We start from the raw sequence: 14791 nt of genomic DNA on the forward strand, positions 1-14791 counted from the left end.
ATATATATAAAGAAATCATAATATATACATATACTTTATGTATAATAAATAAAGATTTACATCACATATATTGTCTCATTATTTTATTATTAATCAATCTGTCACTGTAAAATTATAGAAAAAAGTTACTCTATATTGTTCAAATATGTTAATTGTTATCAATGTACTTTCTTCAAAGAAAAATTTGTTTTTCGTCTATTTTTGTCAACATTTCTTCGTTCTGTCATCTTTTTTCAGCACCACGAAACAATACGAAGTCTTTCATGTTACCCTATAGAATTCATCCATTTTTCGATATCAGCAATACTCATACATACATATTGATGTATCTCTATCTATTTCCAATGATTTATTTTTCTGTATGTCACATGGCAGCGATTTGTCTGATGGTTATTTTAGTATTTCACATTTGCGGCGAGTTGTCCATTTTGGCGTATCGTATTAGACATATTAAAGAATACTCGCAAACCATGATAGTAGACAGAATTCGTAGCTTCGTTCGAATACATCTCAAAATAATATGGTAGGAATATAACAATCATATATTCATCACATAGTAGATCTCTTTGTTTAATTTGCTACTTTATTCTTTCTGTATATATAATGCTGGCGGAAATATTATGGTGATTGAAGGATGGCGAAGTCCGTGGACGATACTTTCAATTTGATTCTTTTGGATGAACTCGTTGGCACCAGTGTTGTACTGGCTATCTCATTGTATTATGTCATAATGGTATGTCATATTATTAAATCAAATTGGCTATTTTTATAAATTAATAACTTGTTAACTAATGCAAAAATGCAAAATGGTACAAGACTTTTTTTCTTAGTTTTTTAATTTTGCCTCTTTGCAAGCTAGTTTTATCGTTAATTATCAAACATGTATAATATACATATATACATATTATATATATGTATGCAATCTCGTGATATTTTATACTTTTTAGAACTTGGATGTGTCAGAAATAGCAACCTGCTGCACTTTTATTTTTTTTGCTGTTATTGCGCTTGTCATACTCTTCGGATATTATTTGATTGGTGACCAACTAATTCAACAGGTATTGTTGGGAGGTGTAATAAGCAATAGGTTTGTTCGTGTTACATTTTTTACATTCAGCACCTTCGTTTTTTCTCTTTTCAACGTCCAAATATATATTTATCTTGTTTAAAGTGTAAAAATTTTTTAAGATTTCAAGTAACAACGCGAACAAACCTATTAATATTATACAGAGGAACAAATTTTGTGTGACATTACTAATAACAAGAATTTTTATCGCAATTTTCATATTAAATGCTTAATATTCGATTGTTTTGTGTTTAGTGTATAAGTGTGCAAGATGCATACTATGAATGCAATTGGTACGAAATGCCACTCGGTTGCAAGAAATGTCTGCTAATTTGCATGATTCGAGGCCAAGTTATGCTGTATTTAACTGCCGGAAAATTTTATATATTTTCCTTAAACAGTTTTACGGACGTGAGTGTATCAAACATAACAGTCTTACACATAAACATAATTAAACATTTTTTAAATTAACATTATGTTATTTGCATTTGTTGATGGATTATAATTGAGGTAGTTATATTTAATTTTTTTAAAGTCGTACTTAAAGAAAATGAAGATTGTATGTGTTGCAAAAATCTTCATAGTCTTGCCACACACCGTATATGTATACAGGGTGGACGATTTTAATTTATCCAGTCGATTTTCTCAAAATCTGTAAGTTTAAGGCAAAAATATTTCAGAGAAAAGTTTTATGGTTTCAAGACAGAAAGAAATGACCTTGGTTGACGTTGAGAAGATGTCCTTAAGGTCAGATCAAGGTTATCTAAAATTTTTTTAATGGAACCCCTCATTTTTTTATTACATATTTTTATAATTGAAAATTTAAGATAATTACATATTCTTCAAGACCTTTTGATAACACTTTAATAAAGTTCATTTTCATTAAGTACTTTTAGAGCTATGACTCTTAAAAGTTACAGTACCGCTGGCATTTGCATTATGCAAATGTCAGCGGTCAAAGTGTCAAATTGATGGCCAAAACCTTTAGAATGAAATTCACTATCATGACGTTGACAAGTTAACTTACAGGTTATATAGTATAATTTAATTTGGTCCAAGGTCAGATTCAAGGTCATCAATAGCTGTTTTCCAAAAACTTCGGAAGTATGTAATTCGGTCTAACATCAATCGAATTGTACTCGTGAGGCTTAGTGCAATAAATTTTGATGAAAAATATTCTTGTATTCAATTGATCCTCAAATTTTGAGAATATGTAGATATAAATGATTTTTTAGATTTTCAATTTAATTGATGTTAGACCGAATTACACACCTCCGAAATTTTTGGAAAACAGCTGTTGGTGACCTTGGACCAAATTAAATTATAGTACATAACCTGTAAGTCAATTTGTCAACGTCATGATTGTGAATTTCATTCCAAAGGTTTTAGCCGACAGTCTGACACCTTGGGTAATGCAAATGTCAGCGGTACTGTGACTTTCAAACGTCATAACTCGGAAAGTACTTAATGAAAATGAACTTTATTAAAGTGTTTTTAAAAGGTCTTGAAGACAGCTATAAGAATATGTGATAAAAAATGTGGGGTTCCATTAAAAAAATTTTAGGCAACCTAGACCTGACCTTAAGAACATATTCTCAAGGTCAACCAAGGTCACCAATTTCTTTCTCCTTTAAAACCATAAAATTTTTGTCTGAAACATTTTTGCCTTAAACTTACAGATTTTGAGAAAATCGACTGGATAAATTAAAATGGTCCACTCTTACCATATATCCCTATTTTTAAATATACGGATTTAAAATATAATTTGGAAGTGAAGTCTTTAATTAATTTTTCTCGGAAATGTTTAATAAACAATTTCTTTGAATAAGATTCCATATAATGATATATGTTACTTTTATGTAGGTTATTAGAACTTCCTTGGCATATTTATCGATGCTGCGTACTTTGTTATGAAGAATTATGGAAAAGTTTACCTATTTGGCTCACAATACTATATAAATCTGTAAACAGATAGAGAAATACACTAAAATATGCGCCAAGCCAACATATGTATCGATTACCGTAATTTAGAGTATATACTTTTTTTCCAAAAATCGTAGCAGAAGGATAAAATTAAAATAATATATTAGATATATAAATTTTTTATAAAATAGTTTTAAAAAATATAATAGAATTAATATATATATATTTTTTTCGATCAGATTCGAATTACATTGTGCAGTATTTTTACAAATTTATAAAGCTGTATTTTTGCACATGTAGTCATTCCTAGAACCAATTGGTAGCAATTTGCATTTGTAATCGTACAAATCTACATCTAGGTTTAGAACCAATTGTGACAGATAACGATTGGTCTTACGTTTGAATTAAGCACATATTATTCGAAAAACTCTTATATGCAATTTACACATTAATTTTGTGCGCAAGTCTGTTTCTAGATTCTATAGACAGTTCTAAGCATGAAAACAGAGATTATTGCGCTCCCGCGCGTTCGTATATTTGACGCAGTTCGTGTGAGCTCTCGAGGAAAGTACAGCGTAAAGCGCGATGTGCAGGTGAGTTGCAAATTCTCATAAACATTATAATACATCATGAAAAACCATAAGGTATTACATCATTTAACAATTAATTATAATTACTTTTTTTATATTTTTCCTAGGTTCAAAAAGATTATGTTGTGACTATATAACATTATTTTAGAAGAAACAGCTAATATCGACTAACACTGAATATATTGTCAATTTAATTTTATTTTCTTAGATAATTTGATACTACTTCAGTTTCATAATTTTGAAATATCTGGATCTCTTTTTTTTCATCGGTGATCATGAATTTGGCAGAGGAACGTTCTCACAAATACAATACTTGTGTGAATAAATTGTTATATAACTATTAAATTGGTGAGATATCACATAACGGAGGCTACGATGGACTTTTATAGGACGAATTAGAACCAGACAAATTAGAATCGATGAAGAGATGAAAGCATTCTATAACGTTAGGTCAAAGATCTTCATCAAGCTATTGTCGAGCTGACAACTTCGTCACATTATTTAACTCCGATTGTAATTATCCTCGGAAATGGTGAGTCATGTTCACGCTTTTATATAACTTATCCTATTTTATCTTATTGTAAGAGAATGGTATATAAGAAATGTGTGAAGAAAAAAAGTATAATTATTATTTTGAATGTACTGGCTATCTCGTATTTTTATTATTACTTATATCAATTTGATAAACCAAATTTTCATATTTTATAAATTATTCTTTTATCTTTAAGTTTTAAAAAAAGTCTCTATATACTTTTTCGAGTTTGTAATAATAAATGCAAAAAATAGAAATTTGACCTATTATAATTTTATTTAACTATTAATTGTAAGCTAATATCATTCCATTTCCTGAACTATTTAAAATAATGAAAATGTAACTCGAAAGTAATCCGTCTAGTACTTTAACGCTTTCATTTTTACATGCGATTGAGAACGCACACGTGCACACGATTATGTATGCCTTGCAAATGCTAGTCATCTTAGTCAGTGGTTTCGGACAAAGCATCGCTGATTGTATTACGATCACCCTTGTCTTTCCTATTTACGGCCAGATGTCTGTTCCCGCTTTGTGCATTAACAATACATCGAAACCGAACTCTGTAATTGCAGGCTTGATATGCGACACGTGATGCGCGTACATGTACAATGACTGCAGTGCGAATATAATTGCATATGTACGCGAGAATGAATTATTATTCATATCTACAAAGTATTATTAAGAACTATTTCTATGTTTTGTTTAAAGCTATATTTTAAGTATAAATTAGACCTTTTCAAATTTTTCCAAGAATTTTGTTAAATAAATCCTTTATTTTTATTTATTTTTACTTCAAAATTGTCTGACAAAAAATGGAATATTTTGATTCCTTAGAAGGAATTAACTTTTGAGGATATTGATTTTATAATAAATTATCAATACATTTATTAATGTTAAAGTCGTAAATTTATATTTATATGATATCGACCTTTTTTTTAGAATGGAAAAAATGCAGGATGCATTCAGTGCAAATTTTTTAGGAGTTACTTCACTCGCATCCTTGATTATCAAATTTTAGGTAAATATTGTAATGTCTAATATTGTAATCATATCAACGTAACATTTGATACATCTTTTCATTCAACTTAAATTAAACTTTTAAAGAGGTTGCTCTTGAATTAATATTAATGTAGTACATACACCATATGTGTGCACTTACCATGCATATGAAATTCATAAGGATCCAGCGTACTCAGACAGAACATATTATTCCAAACGTTGCTAATTTTGATCGAAATAGTATATAGTTAAAAAAATGCGTGTAGAAAACAATTGAAACTCTAATTGAAACAGTCGAGAATAAAACACAATGTTAGTTTCCACGAAGGGACAAGACGGTCGACTGTCCCACGCTCTACGATAAGCCGTAATTGCAGCCGCGTGAAGGTTGCCGTACTACAGTTTATACAAACTATCGCTTCAGTAAATATACGTCTGGACGAATCGCATCGAACATGTGATCACCACGTTGCGTCATAAAGACAAGTCGTTCATTGGTCATTCTCCTCAGCAATTTTTCATTTCTATAATATGTGTAAAGACGCTTTCGGGTGAAGCGAGAGGTTGTGTATTATTCCAGAAAAGATTAATGACGTCATCTGTCTCTCAGATTAATGCAAGAGTGATATACAAAATTGCTTGTTCAAAAAGTTTTTAAAGACATTAGATATGCATATTAAAAAATATATTATACGCGCGTTTTGATAAAACAGTAAATGTTTTCAAGTAAGAGATATTAAAGAAAATTATAAAGGTATTAAAATAATAAAATTTAAAAATATGAAAGTTAGCTGAAATTTAAAAAAGATTTTACATTGCAGTCTTATATTGATCCATCCTGTTTTCTTACAAAAGTAACATAAAAAGTAATATAAAAAATTGGGTTAATTGAGAATAAAAAAAATCATGTGCAAAAAGTATTGTTGAATTTCTCATGTTTTAACGTCCAATAAAGTAAATATCCAATACACTTGTATAAAATACAACAGTTCAATTTACGCTTTATTTATATTTTTTCACAAATTGTCTTTTATTACAAAAAATTTTATTTATTTATAATTAATTGACATGGCGCATGAAATACATACACACGAGATTTTTGTCTACATATAAAATCACGTAGTATTATGTTACGCAATATTATGTACAGATGTGAAAAATATAATATTAAAATCTAGTGACAATTAGTGTAAGCTATTTTTACGACTAAATTGTTGTTCTTTTATTATAACGATTTTATGAAATTGTTGCACTCTTTTATTTATAATTATAGAAGTGTGCGATCTTTTATAAGATCCAGAATAAAATTAATTTTACACTTTATAATATTACAAATAATATAAATGCCGAATAAATTAGATATGTCAAAATACGTTCGAAATAAAAACATTTCGGAAACATGTTAAATTAATTAAAAAAGCAAAATGTTAAAAAATGTTACATGCATTGCACTTACAAATATTATATATAAATTTAACGATCAATTTCTCCATTGTCAATAAATTTGGATGGTAGCTTTGTAATATTGAATTAGGTCAATTACAAAAGTAAAAAAGATTAGCTATACTAACAGCACTATGTATGTATTACATAAAATGCCTTGAATAATGGTGTGCTGCAGAACAACCACCGATCAAAGTGTTAAAAGATAAATGGGAAACTGTTCGGTAATAAATATTATTTCTGAAAATTCTAAAATAGCTATTCTTTTAATTACAATAAAATCACATAAATGTTTTCATCCGAAATATATATGTATTCTGTGATTATATTAAGTAAGGAAGTCATTTCTCTTTTTTACGATATAGGGTAAACTAGAGTAGGGTAAACTATATCATTATTGGCCACCTACGCAATATTTACTTTCGTCATAAAATTCTTATCGCATCGGAAACAATATACAAGTACATAATTGTACTCTAATCTTATCATAATTTAATTCTTATATATTCGAAATAAATAAGGGACCACTGCTTGAGTAGCTCTGTAGATTGAATAAAATGTCAGTCATTAAGACTGTCAATTACATCTTAGCATGTATTTATTGCTAATATTTTCAAGATGTTATTCTACTTGAATTTTCTGTAACACGTATTGTAATTAGACGATATTAACGCCTGAAAATATTGAATTTCTTAAATCGTTCTTAATTAAAACATATGAGCAATGTAACATATAAATAAAATTATCTAATCCTCGGCAGATTATCACATTATGATTATCATATATGCAATGGCCAATAACTCTATGATTTATCCTAACAACGAGCGGGACTAGTGCCGCCTTTATCGGGGCTTATGAATGGAATTTTCGACGCAACATATAATTGAGCAAGAGACAATAACGCTTTAGTATATCTATTATCAAAATGTTCAAATATGTATATCAATCTAGTAATATATATATTGAAACAAACTATTTGGAGCTTCTACATATTTGTGAGAAAAGAAAAAGAAAAAACAGCGAACAAACAAAATGGCACCCTGAATCAAAGAAGCACGGTCTGCGGAAACGATATTTAATTTGTCGTACAGCTCCTTAGTACGTCGTATTAATTACATTAAATCGTATTTCGTAGCGCGTGATAGTGATTATGGGATTATGGAATGTACTTTCATCCTGAGCTAAGAGTCTATGAATGAGAAAAGAATGTCTACACAAGCGTTAGGAATGAGATGCCCTTGTAAAGTCCTTCTTGATAGTCGAGACCCCTGTGGAAGAGGCGTTGACCTTGTAGGCATTGCTCTTTGCCTCAGAGGGATGCTTGTGAGTGCTCGTTGAAGATTTTCTAAGTGGTTTCTGAATTTGTGTCGTTGACAGTCCACTCACCGGATACTTGCTCCTACTGGACGTCGCGCCATTGCTATTCCGCGTACCACTCTTCGTGGATACAGCGGTAGAAGTTATTTCGCTGGGATGCTTCGGCAGAACAAAAGCTTTCGTCTGCTTTAACAGGTATTGATCGTTGCATAGCGCGGAAATTAATGGTAAATCTAAGTTACGACTTTTCTCGCGAAGTGTTCGGATGTCTAACATATCATCGCTTTTCCTTTCGTTATTCTCTTCCGTACCGTTGCTAAGTTTCTTAAATTTGTTCGTTGTCGTGGGGGCCAACGAGGAAGTTACCGCTGAAGAAGACGATGGCAGTGGTTGATTCTTATCAAGATTCTAGAACAAATAACATGTATTACTATTAAACATAAAATATATATAATTTTATCAAATATTTATAACTATGTTCTAAGGAGCTATCTTTTCTGAAGGAATTAAGAGCAATAAATACGATAAAAATAATGCAGAATATTTGCAAACACCTAATAAAGATATCCAAGTGTTCTTTTGGCCTGATTTTGATAAACCTTGATTACAAATTCAAGAAATTTGATATTTCATTTTGTATTACCTGTATTTCGTAGGGCGGTGGTGGCGGCGGTGGCGGTAACCTGCGATGCTTGGATTGCGGTAGAGACTGCATCTTGTTTGTGAACAAGGTATTCAAGCATTTGAGAATATTCTCGTCACTTCTAGTCCGCGAGAACGCATTCAATGTGTGAGGGTGAGTTGGTACGGGCGGCTCTCTTCTGAGACTGTGACTACCCGTAGATGAACAAGTTGCACCGCTGTACAGCGAACTAGTGCTAGCAGCATAGTGACTATTCAGATTGCCTTGCAGATAATTACCACTGGAACTGCCTGTGTCACTAGAGCTTAGATTTTGGTTGGACGCATATTTGGATTGCGAGGAAAAAGAGGAACCGGGAAGGTATGGCGTGCTACGATACATCACCGAAGACTTGCTAAAGGTAGGATACGGTGGAGGCGGATAAGCCGCCATAGCCGCCAGAAGGGAACCCTGTTTGGCGTCGATGTACTCTTGCTTTGATACCGCCGGATCTTTGAGCGGAAACATAACATAATCAACATCGGAGTAAAGTTGTTGTTTGTATTGTTCTATTTGCGACCGAGAAACCTGACTCGTATAGACGGTCGCCAAACTTGATGCTGGCTGTTGCGTTGATGGCGGCGGCGGCGGTGGTGGTGGTGGCGGTGGTTGTCGCGGATGTACTATCGGCGGCGGTGGTAGAGGAGGCGGGGGCGGTGGTGTCGTCAAATATGGTAGAAGTACCGGACCACCTCGGGAAGCGTGTACGTCTAGGTAATTGTTTGGGCCTACTACGAGAGCAGCAACCGGGGCATGTACGGGGGTGGGTTTCATTTTATCGCCTGGGTAAGTGGGAGGTTGGATCCTAGGTGGTGGTTTCGGTGGCGCGATATTCCCGGCGACGTCGTTGATGGTTTTTATCACTTTCGGAACAGAGCCAATTGTTGCTGACATGTCGGGATAGGGCGGCGGAGGTGGTGGAGGTTCTCGTGGCGTCACCGCGTCGTTTCGCGGCGGGGTGGGTGGCGGAATTTGAATCCTCTCTCGTGATGATGTATACGAAGGTGGCGGCGGCGGTGGATCGGTTCGTCTAGGTGGCAACGGGACGAAATCACTGCAAATTTTGTTGTATGGTGGCGGCGGCGGTGGTTCTCGTTCCCGAGCCAATTCCAGTATGCCGGATCTCTTTGAGATGTTAATTGTTGCGTAGTCAATGCTTTCTATCGGATATGGTGGCGGTAATTGTCGATCACTGTCCGTTCTAGGTGGTGGCGGCGGAGGTGGCGGTGGCATCGTCACGTAATCGCAATCCGAGTCCATCGAATTGCTAATAGTCTTACGTGGGGGATACCTGCCAACTATCAGATCCGATAACTCGTCAGCCGACAATAACGGCCTCGCTTTGGACGGATCGCTACCGTCGCCTCGGAAACTGCTCACGCTGAGTATGCTATTGCTTCGCGAGCGTGAATCCTCGAGCTGTCGATTCAGGGAAACTTCGTCATCACCTTTACAAAGACTATATATCGGTTCCTGATCTTCCGCGCCGACGTCTTCCGTATAACTGCTTTCAGATCGTAACCCACTGTGAATAGTATAGAAACCGGATGTGATAGACGCTTCATCAGTGGTAGATTGAACGGAGCTCAGAGCGCAAACATCGCTCGCCGCAGAGGATGCGTTGGTATCACCCGTAGGCGAATACAAATCGTCGCCAATTCTTTCGTCTTGAATCTCACTGCTTCTCAGTGTATATACGCCACTAGTCTCGCTCGCAATATCAGTACCTGAGGAAAATCATTCAAAGATTTACGGTTACACTACGTGACTATGCTTAATTTCAGAAAGCGAGTGAAAAACAGGAAGGATATCGAAATTTATATTCTATGCACGTATCCTTATAATAAGCGTAGAAATCAAAGAAATGTAATATAGGGTGTCCCACTAACTATGTTAGCACCTAAAATATCTTCGAATCTATAAGGTCTAGAGGAAAATTTGTATAACCAAAATTGCATGATATGAAGGGGTCTATCATACGGCGATAATAATTTTCGTTTAGGTGGAGGCGTTTCAGAGATTTCAAGTCAACTTCATTTCTTAAAATCGAATTATATTTTTACGTAATATAATTCCTCTAATTATTCTGCGTACAAAAGTATTAAGGTATTGAGAAATCAATACTTTACGAGATATTTTATACCTTATTCTGGCACATATTGATATACACCCTGTATAATACAGAGGGATAGTTCGGCCTAGATGATTCTAAAAAGGTTCCACAGTATTTTGATCGTGTCGACAAAGCTATTTTCTAAACTAAAGCTACTCTTCTCTTTCGCTCACCTGTATATTTACCTGTCTTCTTACACCTGTCGTAAATAGCACCCGGAAAACTAGCTGTCTCCGTGGAAATTGCCGAATTTTGTGCTGTGTGCGAGTAACCTAGTTCCAAACTGGAGGTTGCCGAAGCCCGGCGCATTCGCGATGGTCCGCCTGTGGATGTATTAACGACAACCACTGTACTGCAACTGCTGCTGCATTGCGAGCCCTCGGCGGCAGTCGCGGCACTTGACGCGAGTCGTAATACCACCGATGTAGAAGTGGCGTCGGAGTTGTCAATCTCTGAAAATTATCCCGACATGTTAGTCTACATTTCACCATGACGATGAAGAAGCGATCAAGTCGATATGATATATATTGGCGAGTCATATAGCGAATTCGGCAGACTGCCTAGTGCGCACTGAGTGCAAACTTTTTCAGTGTCACGCATTCGGCTTGTGCGCACTGTACCATTGCAGTGAGTTAAGATTGCGGTAAATGAAAACTGACCCCCAGTGAGTTTATATTCGGACCAACCCCCCGAATGAACTGAACAAGTTCAAGAAATGTTGCACTGACGTTTCTGATAGTACAATTTGGCATAGCACTAAAGTGATTCTGCACTTACACCATGTCAAGACAGCACTAGAGCAGAGTCATAGTGCATATGTGCCGAATTCGCCAATAGATTCTATTTTAAAGAAAAATCTCGCTTCTATTTTAAAGAAAATTACATAACATAACGCGTGCAACACGATATGTTCCTTTTTATTTCGCAAACTAAAAATAGACTAATAAACAATTAATAAACCCTTGTAGAAAAATACTACTGAGCACACTATTAGTGTGCAGTAATATTTCGAGGCACTATTGTTATAGTGTAGTAGTAGTAGTAGTATAGTAGTACTTTTTTACAAGGGTATATCCGTGTTTCGGCAAGATACAAAATGTAGGAAACGAGTATGCATCACAGAAACTAACTATTAATAAAATGATATTTAAAAAAAAGCACTTTCAGAGGCTCCAAGAATACACTTTGATCGAGCTAAAAGTAAGTGACGAACTCCATTTGCATACTCCTCTTTATAGAGATCCGTGTCATTTTCTTCTTACGGGAAACGAGTCCATTTCGTGGCGGTGCTGCGCATTACGTCACCGCGTCGCCGCAAGATGAACTTGTTTCCCGTAAGAAAAAAATAACGCGAATCCCTATAAATAGGCATATGCAAAAGAAGTTCGTCACTTACTCTCAGCTCGATTAGAGTGTGGTCATGGAGTCTCTAAAAGTGCTTTTTTTATCTTAAATACCTTTGTAGAAAAAGTATTACTACGCAGTAATATTTTGTGGCACTACTGTACTTACTACACTATAGCAGTAGTGCATTAGTGCCTTGAAGTACTACTGACTTGTGAGCACTAATAATGCTCAGTAGTATATTTCACAAGGGAACAAAGCTCGAATTTAATGGTTTAAATGGAAACCTATTATATGACAAAATTATACATATCGAAGAATATATGGGGAAGCAATACTTTTGTCAATAACGAAGTATAACTACCCCTCCCTTGTGGTAAAATTTTTTACTCGATTCAACATTGATAAAAACAAAATTTTTATTATTGACTAAGCTTACCGTCAATAACAGAAACGGAAGAAGGTGGCATAGAGTGATTGTCTGTATCCCCATTCGTGCCATTTAAAACTCTACTCTGGCTATCCGAATAAGTCTCTAAGGTAAGACGTGGCAAACACTCGGTCGAAGCTGGTGCAGTATCAGGTTCATCTTCGCTATGCACCCGATCGCTGACGATACCGGACGTTGTGTTCGAGGATGTACTCGAGATGACAGAAATTCGTTGGTCACCACGCGCACCGCGCGCCGCTAAACTCAACTTACATCGGGTAGGGTACATGTAACAATCCCTCAAGACTTTCCGTTCTAGAAATTATATTTAATTTATTGTATTATCATAATTCATCATTTTCGAATATTTATTTAATTTCCTTATAATTTAAGCTTTAAGGAAGAACTCAGGAAAAAGAAGAAGAATTAAGATTAAGAGAGAAAATGGAAAAGATGTGTGTATGTTATGACATATATATACACCGAAAAAAGAAGTGTTTAATTTTAAGATATTATTTGTCTCCATTTTTTAAATACTTAAAGATGTTTTAGTTTTAAACTTTTCCCATAAACAAAATATTGTGTATATGGATTTAAAATACTTAGTGTTTTCAATCCGAATACGTAGCGTTTTATTAAAAAAGTTTAAAACTAAAACATCTTTAAGTGTTTAAAAAATGGAAACAAGAACAAAACATTTTAATATCTTAAAATTAAACACTTCTTTTTTCAGTGTACACGTGGTTGAAGAAAAGAAAGAGATAAAGTTGAAAGATATACAGAAAAAAAAGAAAATTATCTCATAATATTTTAAATAATTTAAATAAACGAAGAAAATTAATGATATTGCACGATAATTAATTAATTAATTGATCAATATGGATAGTCATCAATAGCGACAAAATACAAAGTAAGTTCACCTTCTTCCTCCCGTTTCATAGCTTCATTTACTCTAGGCGCTATAGCCATAGAGAACTGATGGGTGTCACGGCAAAGTCCCAAGAGGAGTTTACTCTTGTCATCGCATCCGCTATAGAGAGTGAGTTTTTCCGGCTGATCAACCGCACGGATTTCGAACTTTTTGCGCTGCGTAAAAAAATACAAAGAAGTTTTTAATTTTTACGCTTAGATTGTAAAAAAGTTTTCAATAAAGTTGATTTATATTATCAAATGCAAGTAACGATGCGAGAAACTAATTTATCTTAACGTGTGCAGTATAAGAAATAATTTAATATTGTTGCGGCAAACAAGCAGGAACTTGGAAGAAGACATTTTTTTCAACGCTTACATCAAAAGAGAGTTTGCCGATATTGTTCCAAGCGAAAACGCGCGGTGTCTCCTCCTCGGCATAGATTCGCACTCCACGAGCGCAAATTGCCAGGAGTATGCGTCCCGGTCCCGCCTCGTTCTTACTTCGGCGCAACCGATACAGGTGAGCGTTGAGCGGCGCCTCCAACAGCACTGCCTCCCGGATATATTGCAACTCTGCCTCCTCTCTGGAGAGCCCACTGTACTCTCTGTGCTGGGCTGCAAGCACGGTGAGCACGTTCGACTCAAGGCACATCTGAGAGCATTCGAGACAGATTTAATCGATTAAAAGGTTATAATCGTAATCTAAAGTAAATGTGCGAAAAACACATTTAATACATAGCCGTTTTAAAAAGAAATGTATTGCACGTATTATAAATGTGTTGGTGTTTATATATGGAGAATGTTTTCACTTTTCTCATTTCTCATAAAAGTATTAATGTTATTGAAAAATAAATACAAGCTTCAGTGTTTGCTGATATCTAGATAATTTTAATTATTTAGATAAATAATCTAGATAATCTACGAGTAAATTATCGAAATAATCTAAATTTAATGACTTCACTATATAAAGATAATTACGTAAATAATTTAAAAAAAGATAATACTATTTTGTCTAAGATACAGATGAAGATATACAGGGTATTTTTTCAAATTTTTTATTCAAATTCGACGCACCATACCTGCTAATGACAGATTCTTAAAGTCATTTTAAGGCGAAAATTCTAATACTAAAATGTCGAGGCTATAATATTTTTTGAATTATAAACATTTAAAGTTAGCGAATCATATCACCTAAGTGTGTGTATTGTGCATATAAGTGTGGTTGGCATTTTGCGTTGTACTATAGAATAAAATACCAAAACGCAAGAACTTTAGGCAATATGATTCGCTAACTTTAATTGCTTATAATTCAAAAACTTTTATAACCTCGATATTTTGGTATTAGAATTTTCGTCTTAAAATGGCTTCAGGAATCTGCCATTAGTGCGTCGAGTCTAAAACACCCTGTATATTCTAATAAAGATAAGATAAAGCTAT

The 14791-nt window shown here is 34.3% G+C and overlaps 2 protein-coding genes across 2 annotated transcripts in view; one reads left to right on the forward strand and one right to left on the reverse strand.

The window, feature by feature from the left end:
• The first annotated feature begins 634 nt into the window (after window positions 1–634).
• LOC108729946 (odorant receptor 43a) lies at window positions 635–2980 on the forward strand. Its single transcript, XM_018459335.1, has 4 exons — window positions 635–733; window positions 948–1058; window positions 1322–1477; window positions 2930–2980. Exons 1-4 carry the CDS (start codon window positions 635–637, stop codon window positions 2978–2980), a joined length of 417 nt encoding a protein of 138 aa, XP_018314837.1.
• Window positions 2981–6606: 3626 nt separating this feature from the next.
• Window positions 6607–14791, reverse strand: part of LOC108729956 (protein expanded) — a 36483-nt gene continuing 28298 nt past the window's right edge. The window contains 6 exon segments of the mRNA XM_018459364.1: window positions 6607–8281; window positions 8517–10282; window positions 10842–11120; window positions 12452–12757; window positions 13363–13528; window positions 13731–14006. Of these exon segments, the coding sequence (XP_018314866.1) occupies window positions 7778–8281; window positions 8517–10282; window positions 10842–11120; window positions 12452–12757; window positions 13363–13528; window positions 13731–14006 (3297 nt within the window). The 3' untranslated portion in view covers window positions 6607–7777.

This window comes from Mycetomoellerius zeteki, unplaced genomic scaffold (assembly GCF_001594055.1).
Source record: "Mycetomoellerius zeteki isolate Tzet28-1 unplaced genomic scaffold, Tzet1.0 scaffold119, whole genome shotgun sequence".
In the NCBI taxonomy this organism is placed as follows: domain Eukaryota; kingdom Metazoa; phylum Arthropoda; class Insecta; order Hymenoptera; family Formicidae; genus Mycetomoellerius; species Mycetomoellerius zeteki.

Coding starts and splice junctions, on each gene's coding strand:
- LOC108729946 (XM_018459335.1), top strand. CDS start 635: ATGGCGAAGTCCGTGGACGATACTTTCAATTTGATTCTTTTGGATGAA. Junction 734..947: donor CATTGTATTATGTCATAATG/GTATGTCATATT, acceptor TATACTTTTTAG/AACTTGGATGTGTCAGAAAT. Junction 1,059..1,321: donor GTGACCAACTAATTCAACAG/GTATTGTTGGGA, acceptor TTTTGTGTTTAG/TGTATAAGTGTGCAAGATGC.